Source organism: Larus michahellis, chromosome 4 (assembly GCF_964199755.1).
Source record: "Larus michahellis chromosome 4, bLarMic1.1, whole genome shotgun sequence".
NCBI classification, from domain to species: Eukaryota; Metazoa; Chordata; class Aves; order Charadriiformes; family Laridae; genus Larus; species Larus michahellis.
This window is the reverse complement of record NC_133899.1, coordinates 52739302-52751642: the sequence shown is the minus strand read 5'-3', so window position 1 is coordinate 52751642 and position 12341 is coordinate 52739302. Positions and strand designations below refer to the sequence as shown.

The following is a 12341-nucleotide window of genomic DNA, read 5'->3' as shown; positions in this document are numbered from 1 at the left end:
CAGGGATCTTTAACAAGGGAAAAATAAGATATGTTTCCTTAGCCTGTTTTTCAAAAATACCTAAACAGTCTTGGCTGACATTTTCCAAAAGCATACATCAAAGGCAGACATTGCACATGGAATATTTTAGTCCAAAAACTTAAAAGACTCAACTCAACAAAGTTATAAGCAGATGACTCTCTCCTACAGTGGAAGGCACAAGGCAACCTTAAAAATAGGCAGTGCTACCAGGTTACCTGTGTGACAGCGAACTGCAAACAAGACAGGAGTTTGTGAAATATGAACTTGCAACCCACAGTATTCCTGTAGGGCAAGGGCATTTTCATCTCCCAGAACAGCAGCAAATGGAATTCCTGTTACGACTAACACAACGGGACGAGCCCAAGGAACATGCCACAGGGTAGGGTTATGCTAACATTGTTTGCGCAGTAATTTGGCCCACCCTCTCAAGTGTTCTCTAACATGGATAGGTCTTGAGCCTTGCCTACAGTGGGAATTTAGCCACTGGTATAAACTGTGTCTGGAGGATTGTTCTGGCATGCAAATTTACCCTTTGCTGAAAATTGCCAGGTAGGCAAGGCTCTTGATATTGTTGTGCAAATTCTCCATGTTAAAACCCGTACATCCAACTTCCAGACTTAGTTCTTAGCTCAGCCAAAATTAGAAGCCAAAAGTTCGGGACAAACTGAGCTACTTGCATAACCTGCAGAGTTACGCACACAGAAGGGTTTCTCTGGTAAGATGCTAACTGACGGCACTTCCAGTTGAACTTCATTTTGAGGGCTCAGAGAACAGTTATACAAGCGAGGAAAGCTAGAAAATAAGGGTTTTTTTAGTAAGAGACTCCAGGCACTTCTTTATGCAGACAAGATGAAGGAGTGACTTGATCAGAGTCTCAGAGTAACAATGCAATAAGCAAACACAAGCTTTTCAGGGTAGAAAAGGTGTGGCTAGTAATTGCACCAGTGGCTAGCAATTGCAGCTAAACAAAATATCAGTATAGAAAGATAGTGACGTTTCTTAAACAATGCAAGTAATTAACCTTTGGGAGAGAAGGGATGTCATGGATCCTTTCTTGCTGTCACCTGTCAAGCCTAGATATCTTCCTGAAAGATGATCCGGAATTCAAAATTAATTCAGGGTGCAATAAAGTAGAATTCAAACCCCTCAACTGCCAGGATTTTAGTTACAACTTCCCACCATCGCTAACCACAGCTACTGGTAAAGGTTAAAGTTGTAGATGTATTTTTGCTCTACGGGTGCTTTAATCTCTTTTTTTTTTTTTTTTTTGCCTAACTTCGTGCTGAGCAGGGCCACACAAATTAGCTCTAACAGTACAGTTACCTACTGGTACCAGATCTATACTGCACCTCTCAAATTGTTGCAACTCATGGAACTGGCTGGCACAGATTGAATCCAAAAATTAAAACTTAGAAATATAGGCTTAACACTCCTCTTCTGAGGAAAAACAGCCGAACTTCTAATTTCCTTGCTTAAACGTCAACAGTCAGTTGGGAAGCGTGATGGGAAGGGCCCCTCCATTGGAGCTAATAGCATTAAGCTTTTTCCCATGGCACATTTCACTCAGTAGTTTCATCCAGGCTTATTTTATAGCATATGGGGACTCTTCATCACAATGTGACATACTAGCTTTTAAAAATTAGGAGTTACTTATTGCTTAGGCTGACACAATAAATCAGCTGCCAAATTGAGAATGATAACCAAGTATGATGGATCACCGTCGCATGCTGCGGGGAAGCGGGGCTCCCTACATTCTGAGCTGGAGAGATGTAGCCACTGGATGCTGTATTACAATGACAGGGAGACCTGCAGGGAACGGGTGACTATAGGCTTGCATCTGCAAGTAAAGGGCTTCTAATCGCCAAAGAGCTACTAGAGATGGTGCTGTGCAGGATGAAGCCCATTCAGTTTCAAGAAAGCAGGAGGAGGAGCCGATTCAGTCCGCGTGATTCTGTCTCTTTGACAGAGCTCTGTTCCTCAGGATTCACTGGGGGCCTATTATGAACCGAGAAGGAGGGTGATGAGGTGTTTGATGCAGTAAACAAACCGTCCCAGCCAGAGATGCACATGCCTATTTAGGAAAGCAACACGTTTTCGAAACAATTCTCCCCTGACTGAATTAGGTAGGAAGTACAAGGATTCCATGTCTCTTCCATTTCTGAAAGCTGAATTACTAACACACTCGTATTTGCATTGACTCACAGTCCATTAAGATCACTTCAGTCCACCAAGAACAGAAAGCACGCACCTCCAAATATTTATAAGGGAGATACTCCCTCCAGGTTCATTTCCATCGGCTGCTTCCAACGCTGGCTCTCCAAATGGCCAACTCTTCCAGCAGAACTGTTTCCTGCACATCCATCTGCTCGCTTTGTTCAGATAAACACGCGTCTCTCCTGCGAGCCATGTGGTACTGACTTCCCTCTGCCACGTGCGCGGCTAGTGGGGATGCCCTGCAGAAGCTTTACCGGGGGTGTGAGTCACAGAAAGAACCCAGCTGGATATCTGAAAGCCCATTTGGGTTTATGAATTAAGCAGGATGTGAGAGACTTTTTCCTTTTCTTTTAAACCAACCCACGAAGCACGTCCAATATGGAATTACTGGGTTAATATCCATGAATAGACTGCCTGTCATTTTTCACAGGGTCCTTTCTATGGCTCTAACTGGAAATACTGAGTAGTAAATGAACAGAGAGACCGAAACACGCCCCCCCCCCCCCCCCCCCCGCTAGTGTCTGTGAAAGGCAGTTTCACAGAACGTGAAAGGCTGGATCAGATTGGCAGCGTGCAGAAAGCTACTGCCACTGATGTGCATGCTACTGGTCAGCAGATGAATAAAGCAATCCTGTTTCCAGGGCTGTGAAGCCAACAGTAAATTTGCACAGCCATCTTTTTAATAGCTTTGAAAAATAAAGGAAAACAAGGCACAGTCATTTCAAGCTCCATTTGAAACACAGTGAGAAAAATCAATGTTTGACAAATAGGAAGGGACAAATTCTAGATAAGCAAATACTGCTAAGCTTTTAGAAATATACGTGCTTTTTAACTGGCAATCAAATAGCGAGTGAGCCCATGCCTTTGAAATACCTGCGCACTTTAATGGTAGGAGCTGTTAAAATATATATTGTGAGTCCATCACTAAAGCAAATGGGACAAAGCTCTCGTTAGCAATTTCTGTGTCACTCAAACAAACATACCAGCAGTGGGGCTAGTTCTGCAGTCCTTGCTCAACACATCTGTAGCATTAATGCTCTACTGGTAAAAGCCTGTTTATGATTGTTTCCAGTTAGCTATCTAAGCTTGAAACACATACTTGGGTTAGGAACGTATTCTGTCCATGTTAAGCGATCGTAGGCTCAGACTAATTTAGGTTGGAAGGAATCTCTGGTGGCCATCTAGCCAACCTCCTGCTCACGAAATGTGAAGCGAGCTCCAGAGAGAGTGCAGGGCTTACTTTAGGGGTGCAGGGGAAGGGGATCAAGAACTGTATCATATTCCTCACCCAGCATCGTATCCTCTCAGCTGCAGGCTGCAGTTACCATGCAAAAAATGAAGTCTGGCTGCTCATTGGTGACACCTGAACTGTGACGACTTGGATTTCCACGAGCAGTGAGTCTCCTCCTTGCCAGAGACACACTGAGTAACACCACCTGCCATGGGAAATTTCTCTCCATGCCCTGGCACTTGACATTGCCAGCCTCTGAACCGATCCTTGCAGCGGCATCCTGCCCTCCTTCCCCCTTCCCCAAATCTGTCATTTCCAGAGTTGCCGTGGGTTGCAGCACCAGCTGACAGCACAACTTTCTTCATTTCCCCAAAGACTGTGACTGCACCATGTCCTATTCTTGCCAGTATTCCTCAAACCTTTCTTAATGCCCAATACACCTAATGAAGTTTAGCCCACCAGAGTAAGCACTACAGTGCGCCACAAACAGGGCTGTAAAATACATCTCAAGGATCTCCCTCTTTCCTCTTTATTTCACTCCTAGTTGTGGGAAACTCACAATGGGGATTTTTCTTCAGCTCCTTGACATTTGTGCAACAATTGTACTTCAGCATGCTGTTTCTTCTCCGTATTTACCTTCTCCTTTAGGAAGGCAGAAGAACTGACCTCTCGGGACGAACTTGTGTTGCAACGCTTTGCAGAAAGCACACAGCCTAGCACATGTGTTCCCTGTGCCGCAGCTCCAGCTGTCTCTGGTTTGCTCGCAGCACATTCCCTGGTTGCCTCCTATAGCAAGACTACATACAGGACCTCCCGGATAAAAGGCGATTACATATTATTTGTAAATCTAACAGCCTTGGATTAAGCCAAATACAAAATTTGATCCAATGTAGTCCTTTTTCCCCTTGTAAGATGACTATTAGCTTGACTGCCTTTTTGTACTTGCCTGAGCTCCAGCTCTCAGTGTGAGCAGTTTTTTTGTATTTTACTACGAATGAAGCCAGTCGCTGCCACGAGACCGTACGGCATTCCTGCTCTGCAGAGGGATGTTTACATTCTTGCTCTCTCCCCCCAGCCCCCCGGAGCAAATACAATCCCTTCACTTTGCAATGCCAAAAATAGTAGCGCTGGTATTTAAAACGCGAACAATCGGGGTTGGCAAACAATCCGTATGACTGCACCCTCTCTGAATCATGGGTCTGAGTCATTTCCCTCACCTAAGCTGCTCTCTTCCCCCATGCAGATTGCAGGAGCAGGGAGAAATACGGCACTAATGTTCTCCTGTCTGTCTGTCTGTCGTTCTTTCCCCCCATCCCCTGCAGCCTGCCTGCTCCAGGCCGAGCTGGTGAATTATGAGCGAGTCAAGGAGTACTGCCTCAAAGTGCTTCAGAAAGAAGGCGAGAACTTCAAGGCACTCTATCGCTCGGGAGTGGCGTTTTACCACCTGGGTGACTTCAACAAGGCCCTCTACTACCTGAAAGAGGCAAGATCCCGCCAGCCGACAGGTATGGGGGGGAGCGGGGACGTGGCTTTGCACTGAGCACTTCTGCATTTCTTTTCAGGAGACAGTCTGTCCCTGACTTGATTGCCTTGATTTCCACAGGGATGAGCATGACTCACTGTATCCTTAGCTGTACTCCCCTTCAAGCACTCTCTCCTAGTGCAGCAAGGTTGCAGTGCCCAAAAATTAACCACTGCTGAGGCTGCAGCGCAACCTGGAAGATGACAGTATTGCTGGAATGCTGTCTGTGTGGAGGGGATCCTGCCTCTCTTTCCCTTCCCAGTTTATTTTTGAAGAAGAAAGCAGGAATGGGAAGAGTGTATCCCGAACATTACATTTTCTGACTCTGAGAAAAAGCTTTTTCCCCTTAGCAAAGTCAGGACACTATTTGTGATCCCCAATAGCCATGCTTTTCTCTATCGCAGTAAAGGGTTAATATTTAAGTTTGACCAAAGAGACAGACTCACAAAACATTCATCAGGGATGCTTCAACTTTTGCCATGAAATTGGCCAAGTATCTGCCATGCACGTGTCAAAAACCCAACAATTCATTTTGGGACGGCAAAGAAGTTATATACTCAAACAACTCAGCCTTGCCAGAGGAACAACCTTTATGCTGACCCACCCACCCCCGGAAGACAGGTAGAAGGCCACGATGCAGAGATAGTGCTTTTATTTTCCAAAGAACCGCCTAATAGAGAGATAAAACCACACTATAGTATAAACCATTTCTGTTAAAAGAAAGGAATTTTGTAATACTCAAAGAAAAACTGAAGGATGACGAGAAAGCAGAATGGAAGCCACGTGCAAAGAAAACCCCGCAGAGCAGCTCTTCCACCTGAACCTGAGAGGGAAGAGAGAGAACTGGGCATGAAAGAGGAGTGAGCCTGGGCCCTGGCAGAGCACGGTGGAGCTGATGTTTGTTGAACTAGAGGAGGCAGGGGAGGCTGAGCTGGCCATGCTTGGTGTCCTACAGGCACTGGGCCTGCAGGGCTCCTGTGGTGGCTGTGCCCCAGAGGAACACCAGGGAGGGTGCTCTTAGGAGCGTGCTGGCTTCTCCTTCCTCTTCCGCCTCCCATAAGGGTGCCTGGTCCCATCTGCCACGCTTGGCCATGGGCTCCGGGCAGTCTGACAGCACAGCTGTGCACCCCACACTCCCCGAGCAAATGTGCTTAAAAGCTCAGTTTAGCCTATTTTAGTTTGCAGCGTGCCCTTCTGCTTTCAGCCCTTGCCAGAACCAGGAAATGGAGAAGCCTATGCAAGAGCAAAAACAGTCAGTGGAAAATAAGAAGTTATCCTAACCTTGAGGTTCTGACTAGGCCCAAATGTGAAAAAGTCCTTTTAGGTGAACCACTTTGCTTCCATTTTCTAAATATGTATTTCTGTGCCCCCTCTCCCCGCCCCCCCTCCACGATACTATTTGGTATCCTTCATTGCTTCTTGAAATAAATAATAATTTATTCAACAGCAACAGCTTCAAATACCACAGCTTGCTACAAAAGCATACCAGAAAGTGTCCCCAAAGGCCCTTAATGTATACAAAACCCAGTTCTGGCCTTCAGCTCTGCATCAGCGACTCTTCCCTGTTATTGTTAGGCCATTCAAGGCCATTGTTCCACTGGTTTATTTATGATTATGGAAAACTTGAAGGGTATTCAGAGGGGAAGAAGTGAATACATACAGTAAGAAAGGATGTAGCAGTTAAAACACAGCAGTAGGCATCAGGTAACACTATCACGAATTATTGTGTGACCTGGAATAAGTCAGTGTCTCCACTTTCAGTGTCTGCATCTACAAAATGTGATTGTTTTCCTTTATCTGAGGTTTCACTAGGCTCACTGGTAAAAGCACTTGGTTATTATTACAGTCATGTTCTGTGCATTCTTTTTTTTTTTTCTAATAAGGAATGTTTTTGGCACAAATCACCATCAGTTATTCTCTTTGGTGGGGGAGATTTTAAGTGGTAGAGGAATTAGCTAAGAGGGTTTTGCTGTTCTAAAGGTCTGTCAGCACAGCAAACCCCTTATGGCTATTTACTGCCTGTCAAGGGTGAAGGTTGGGTTTGGCCTGATTTTTTATGCTACCTCCAAACAAAACTCACAAAAGCAGATGGAAATAACACAAGATAATTGTATAATCCTCCTTACTAAGGGAGAGGGAAGCCGCTGTTAAGTTGTGCGAAGCTGGCCCTCCATGAACCCTGTGTCCAGGGGCTAGCGCCGCACAGGCGGCCAAACATACACCTTACCTTCAAGCCTTGTTCAGCTCTTTCCCAGTGGTGCGGCCACATGGTGGAAGTAGGTACTGACTGGAATTGAGACCAGACCATCAGCTGACCTGGTAATATCAAACACCTGCAGTTAGCCTCTGCTGGCCCCGCGCTGAAAGCTCACGTTCGGACATCACACAGACTGCACGTACAAGCCGGATTCCCCATGAGGCACGGAGCGGGCTCACGTCTGAGCTCAGGAGCTGCCTTCCTGAACACCTGCAACTCAGAAGTCCTGGTGGCAAAACCCAGGTCCTGGCCTCTGCACAGCAGATAAGCAACTGGTCTTTGAAGCTACAGGGAGAAGCAGAAATGACCTTTACAGTGGCAAGAGGTCACTCTGCACAAGAACACAGGCATGGTCCTAAGAGCCAGGAGACCTGTTCCTATTGCAGCTTTGCCAGCACCTCTTTGTATGGGTCTGACCCCTCATCTGAATTGTCCTCACCTGTCATTCCCACATCAGCAGAAGGGGATCACTTCTTCCTTACTGAGAGATGAGAGTCTTCTCTTCATTAACATTTATTTTTAGCTTTGAAATACTTCGGCAGGCAGAGCTAGTATGGTGCAATTCTATTATTTGATGGAAAAGACCTGACAAAGATAAGGCTCTACTTCTTCTATAAACAGAGTGCTGCTCATTATTTCTGTCAAAATAGTGGCCCTCAAAAAGGAAGCAAAACATGCCAAAACCTGCCCAGGAGATTTATAACTAGCTTGCAATGGGAGTATCTCCTGCCCTCTATCAGGCTACACCCTATTTTGCCCCTGGCTTTCCAGGCGTGTGGAAATCTCCCAGGTGAGTGAAGCTGTGCCATGAGCAGCTAACTGCCTTACCCATGAGCCAAAGGGAGTTGGCAACCTTTCATTGCCCAATTATGCACTGAACCCACCTGCGCCCCCCAGCCAGCCGTCGAGTCCCTGCAGGCCCAGGCAGGCGTGGTTTCCCAACGTGCCTACGCAGTTATCGTTTGTCACCTGCAGCAGGCAGGTGTTCAAAGTGCGAACCTCCGCAGCAGGGACGTGTACCCTGATGGTAGCCCATCACAGCCTGGAAGGGCACAGAGCAGAGAGATGGCAGGGAGGTGTAGGCAGCAGAGCAGGGCCCTTGGCCGGGCTACGAGCCCTGCCTTTGCACTGCGAGCAGTGAGTTAGCCAGCCACCCGCCCGCCACGTGCACTCATTTTATTTTGGGCCTAAAATTCAGGGCTACCCCCTCAGCTGAATTTCTTCACCCCAGGAGGCTGCGTAACTAAAACCAATTCTGGTTTTAAAAAAGCTGCTTTAGAATTCGCTGGGCTGGAATGAAGTGCTAATGCATGAGCAGCCCAGGGTGCCGGTGCACCTTGCCCAGCACAAGCAACAGCAGAACTTCTTGGCTCATTAAGAATGCCCCAAATGGGGCGAGTAAATTAATCACTGAATCCCACCTTCTGGACTGACTAGGATGATGCAGTTGAACCTGCAGAAGGCTGAGTAGGGAGACCCACCCCACCAGAGACAGCTTGAGAAGTTACAACAGCATTGCCATAGCTCACTGCTACCCCATGGCATGCTTGTGGAGATCTCTGTGTGAGGGGAAACCCATCCATCTCCCACTGTTTCAGCTCTGGCTGAGGGCACAACAGAGATGTCCCTTTTTCATGTTTAAAGGCAACTTTGCACCCACAACTGCTTTGGTGGCTGCAATACCCACACTTGTTAGTGCTGGACGCGTTCCCAGTAATTTGTTCGTCTCTTTGAAAGCTCAAGCACTTCTCATTTCCCTAGCTGGTGTGGGGCACATTGCTGTTTGGATGAGGAGACAAGATTGGCCTCTGACTGTGGACTGCAGTGCACTTCTAATTGATTTCTGAGGGTCTAATAACTTAAACGGACTAAGCTGGCCCTGGTTGGCTGTCTGAGCAAGGCTGTGAGCAAAGAACCATTTTTCAATCAATACATAAGTGAAAGTGGCTATTTTTTTGCTCCCTTGCTTCTTGATACCACATGGCTTTTGCCGCTACGTGGGTGCCATGTGCATGGGAAGTCACCCTCATGATAGTAAATCGACATGATTTGAGAAAGGATTGACCATGACTGCAGAATCATGGGGTCTGTCTGGAGACACATACTTGTTTAGATCAACCTGTGCTTCAGGGTGAACAGGTTCCCTCGCTGCTGAGGCCAGGACGTAAAACAAAACTCAGGTTGTGTGTGCTGTGTTGATGCACTGAAATACTGGGAGGAAAAAAAGGGCTCAGCTCACCACCCGCACAGTGCTGGGATCTCACAGCTCTCTACAGGGATGAATCAGTGGTTCTCTGCCCCTAGGAGCTTCGTTAGACAGGACAGACAAGGCAGTATGCAGCATACAGCGTATGACAAAAATGCAGATAGAGTGTCATGGTGGAAGGGCTTCCAAATATGAAGGAAAGTAGGGGTACAAAGAGAATGTGAAGGATGCTATTCCCAATTCAACTCATCGTGGAAAAAAGTGAGAAGAGTGAAATAGGCTGTAAAAGGAATAGGAGGGCGAAAAGGCAGAGCATAACTGTACGCACAATGCCTTTTGGGGCTTGCGTGCAAGCCCTGAGGGAAGGGAAGGCAGTGGAGGTGCTGTTCCACAAGAACAGGCAAGGATGACCTGGATAGTTTCAACTGTGTGAATTCAACTGTGCTGACCAAGAGTAATCAGAGAGAAGGTAAAAACTAGCTGAGGCAAGATCGTGAGCAACGGGGATGGAGACCACAAACCAGATCAGGTTTGCCAAAACCAAACCTGCAGGGTTTGGTTCAGAGCCCCTTCCAGCTGATGCTGTTCCTGCAGGCAGCGCTGGAGCCATGTTGCTCCCCGGGTGATGCACCAAGGATGAAGGTGCAGTGTGTCTGTCTTCCACAGGGAGTTGTAACCACCGTACATGTATGCGTGTGCTCTTTCCCCGCAGATACCAATGTCATACGATACATCCAGCTGACAGAGATGAAGCTCAGCAGATGTTCCCAGAGAGAGAAAGAAGCCTTGTGAAAATGAAGCCGCCTCAGCTGAAGTGCCCAAGGGGGAACATTTCCTTCCTAGAAGCTCATTTGGTGGATTTTCCTGTTTGCTCTGCCTCATCCTCATCTCCTCATCCATCCACTCTCCCTTGCTCTTCATTGAATCCCAGTTTTGAAAAAAAAAGAGACTTAGACACTGGATACGGCTGCTTGCCAACCATGGTAATACCCCTTCCCCGTGGCAGGAGAGCACAACGGCTACAGCCAGCCTTGTTCCAAGACAGTGTCACACACCTGGAGTAGGCAATGCTGAGGGACCTTTCTGATCCTGAGCTGACTGCCTATTACCCTTAGGGAAGCAACCCCCAGAACAACGAATTCCTGACCAGGCAAGTTGGAGACAAACAGTTTCTGCTCTGAGCAATGGCTGGAGCTTGGAAGAGACAAGAAGCCAAGAGAGACGCTGGTCATTTCACGGGGGATAGCAAATGCCTTTCACCATCAGTTCCCTCTGCCTGCTTCTCCAGTGTGTGTTATCGGTCTCCAGTGAGAGCTCACATGCTCCCAGTCTAATGCCAGTGAGAACTGTTTCTAAACATCCTCTTAATGAAAGCACAGAGCACCCCCTATGACCCCCCCACAGAGCTGTCCCAGTGCCGGAGGAGAAGGCTGTGGTCTACCACAGAACGCTGAATGGACTGTGAAAGCGTGGTGTACAGTGTGAGGGAAAAACTGTGAAATAATTCATTAAAGGCAAATAAAAATTATTAATAGGCAACAAGTCCAGGCATTGCTTTTCGAAGGGACCACTTGGGTTCCCCGTGTCCAGACAGGCAACATTGTCTAGTGGGGGGCAGCATAGGGTGGGGAACAAGGGACGTCTCCATTCTTATCTTGGCTCTGCCAGTGCCTTGCTGTGTGATCTCGGGCAAGTCACTTAGCCTCTCTGTGCCTCGGTTTCCCCATCTGTACACTGGGGATAATAATACTTCCCTACCTCGCAGGGGTGTTGTGAGGATGTGTTAGTTAATGTTTGTAAGTAACAGTACAGTGATGTACAGTGATAAGTATTATTAGTACATTGGATTGAGGTCTTGATTCTCCCACCTTGTGTTGGTGCTTCCTGTGTCCTGTTTTTTTCTTTTGTAGGAGAACATGGTGCTGACGAACAGGGCAGGACCAGCAGCTTTGTAGCCTATTTCAGCAGCCCACAGGGCCTGTTTAGACCTCCTCCCGCAGCCTGAGCACTTCTAAGAGCTCATGCTCCTTGGCTCAACTGTCCTTTTCTGAAACTGACAGTAATGGGATCAGTAAGTGCCACAAACACGTTTCCAGTACAACTGCCCCATCAGTGGTCCACAGGGACCCACTCCCAGTTGCAGCATATAGATGAGTGGTCTCATCCCATGGTGGTGAGCGTGAAGTGAGTGTACCCAGAGGTACTTCACTCAGCCCTCAGCTGAAACTCGGAAACTGAAACAAACAGACAAAGTTCAGCCAAGTGCTGCGTGCTTTGGTCCCAGCAGATATGGTGTCTGCAGACAGTTGGCTGTGGCATCCCACATTCCAGCTGTGGTATCTCACCACATTTGTCTCTATCCAAAATTTGAAAGAGTTGATAGAGAAATACCAAGAAAAAAGGCAAACCGCTATCACTATCATTGTCTCTGAAAAAAATGAAGTCATATTCTTTAGTTCAGGGACACATCTAGCCCACATTTGGAGGTGGTAAAGAGACCATCTTAAAGTGGTATATAAGTTTCTGAGATAAGGTGGACCTACACCACTTGTGTGAACTTGTATTACCTGTCATGGCACCAGAAGTTAATGTTCCTCAGGTGGGTAGTGGAAAGCAGGGGCTTCCCAAAATTGGGAACACTGTGTGCAGCTACTGTGAAGGAAAGGGCTGTGTCCTGGATGCAGCACAGTCACCTTCTTCAGATGGCCCATGCTTCGAAAATCTGCGCCAGAAATAGCACGCACCTCTGCCCACCACTACGCATGTCTAAGCAGTAAATGAGGCTACAGCTGCTGCTAGGACAACAATTGAGTTAAAGACAAAGAGGACAAACAAGGGGAATTTTGTAGGTAATTGTTAACTAGACCAGAAAAAAAGGTTAGGCAGAGGT

The 12341-nt window shown here is 47.1% G+C and overlaps 1 protein-coding gene across 1 annotated transcript in view; it reads left to right on the top strand.

Moving 5' to 3' along the window:
- The window catches only part of TTC9 (tetratricopeptide repeat domain 9), a 29896-nt gene extending 18572 nt beyond the window's left edge, over positions 1-11324 (top strand). Inside the window, exons 2-3 of the mRNA XM_074584815.1 lie at positions 4789-4971; positions 10164-11324. Of these exons, the coding sequence (XP_074440916.1) occupies positions 4789-4971; positions 10164-10243 (263 nt within the window). The 3' untranslated portion in view covers positions 10244-11324. The remainder of the gene's footprint in view (positions 1-4788; positions 4972-10163) is intronic.
- The last annotated feature ends 1017 nt before the right edge of the window (positions 11325-12341 follow it).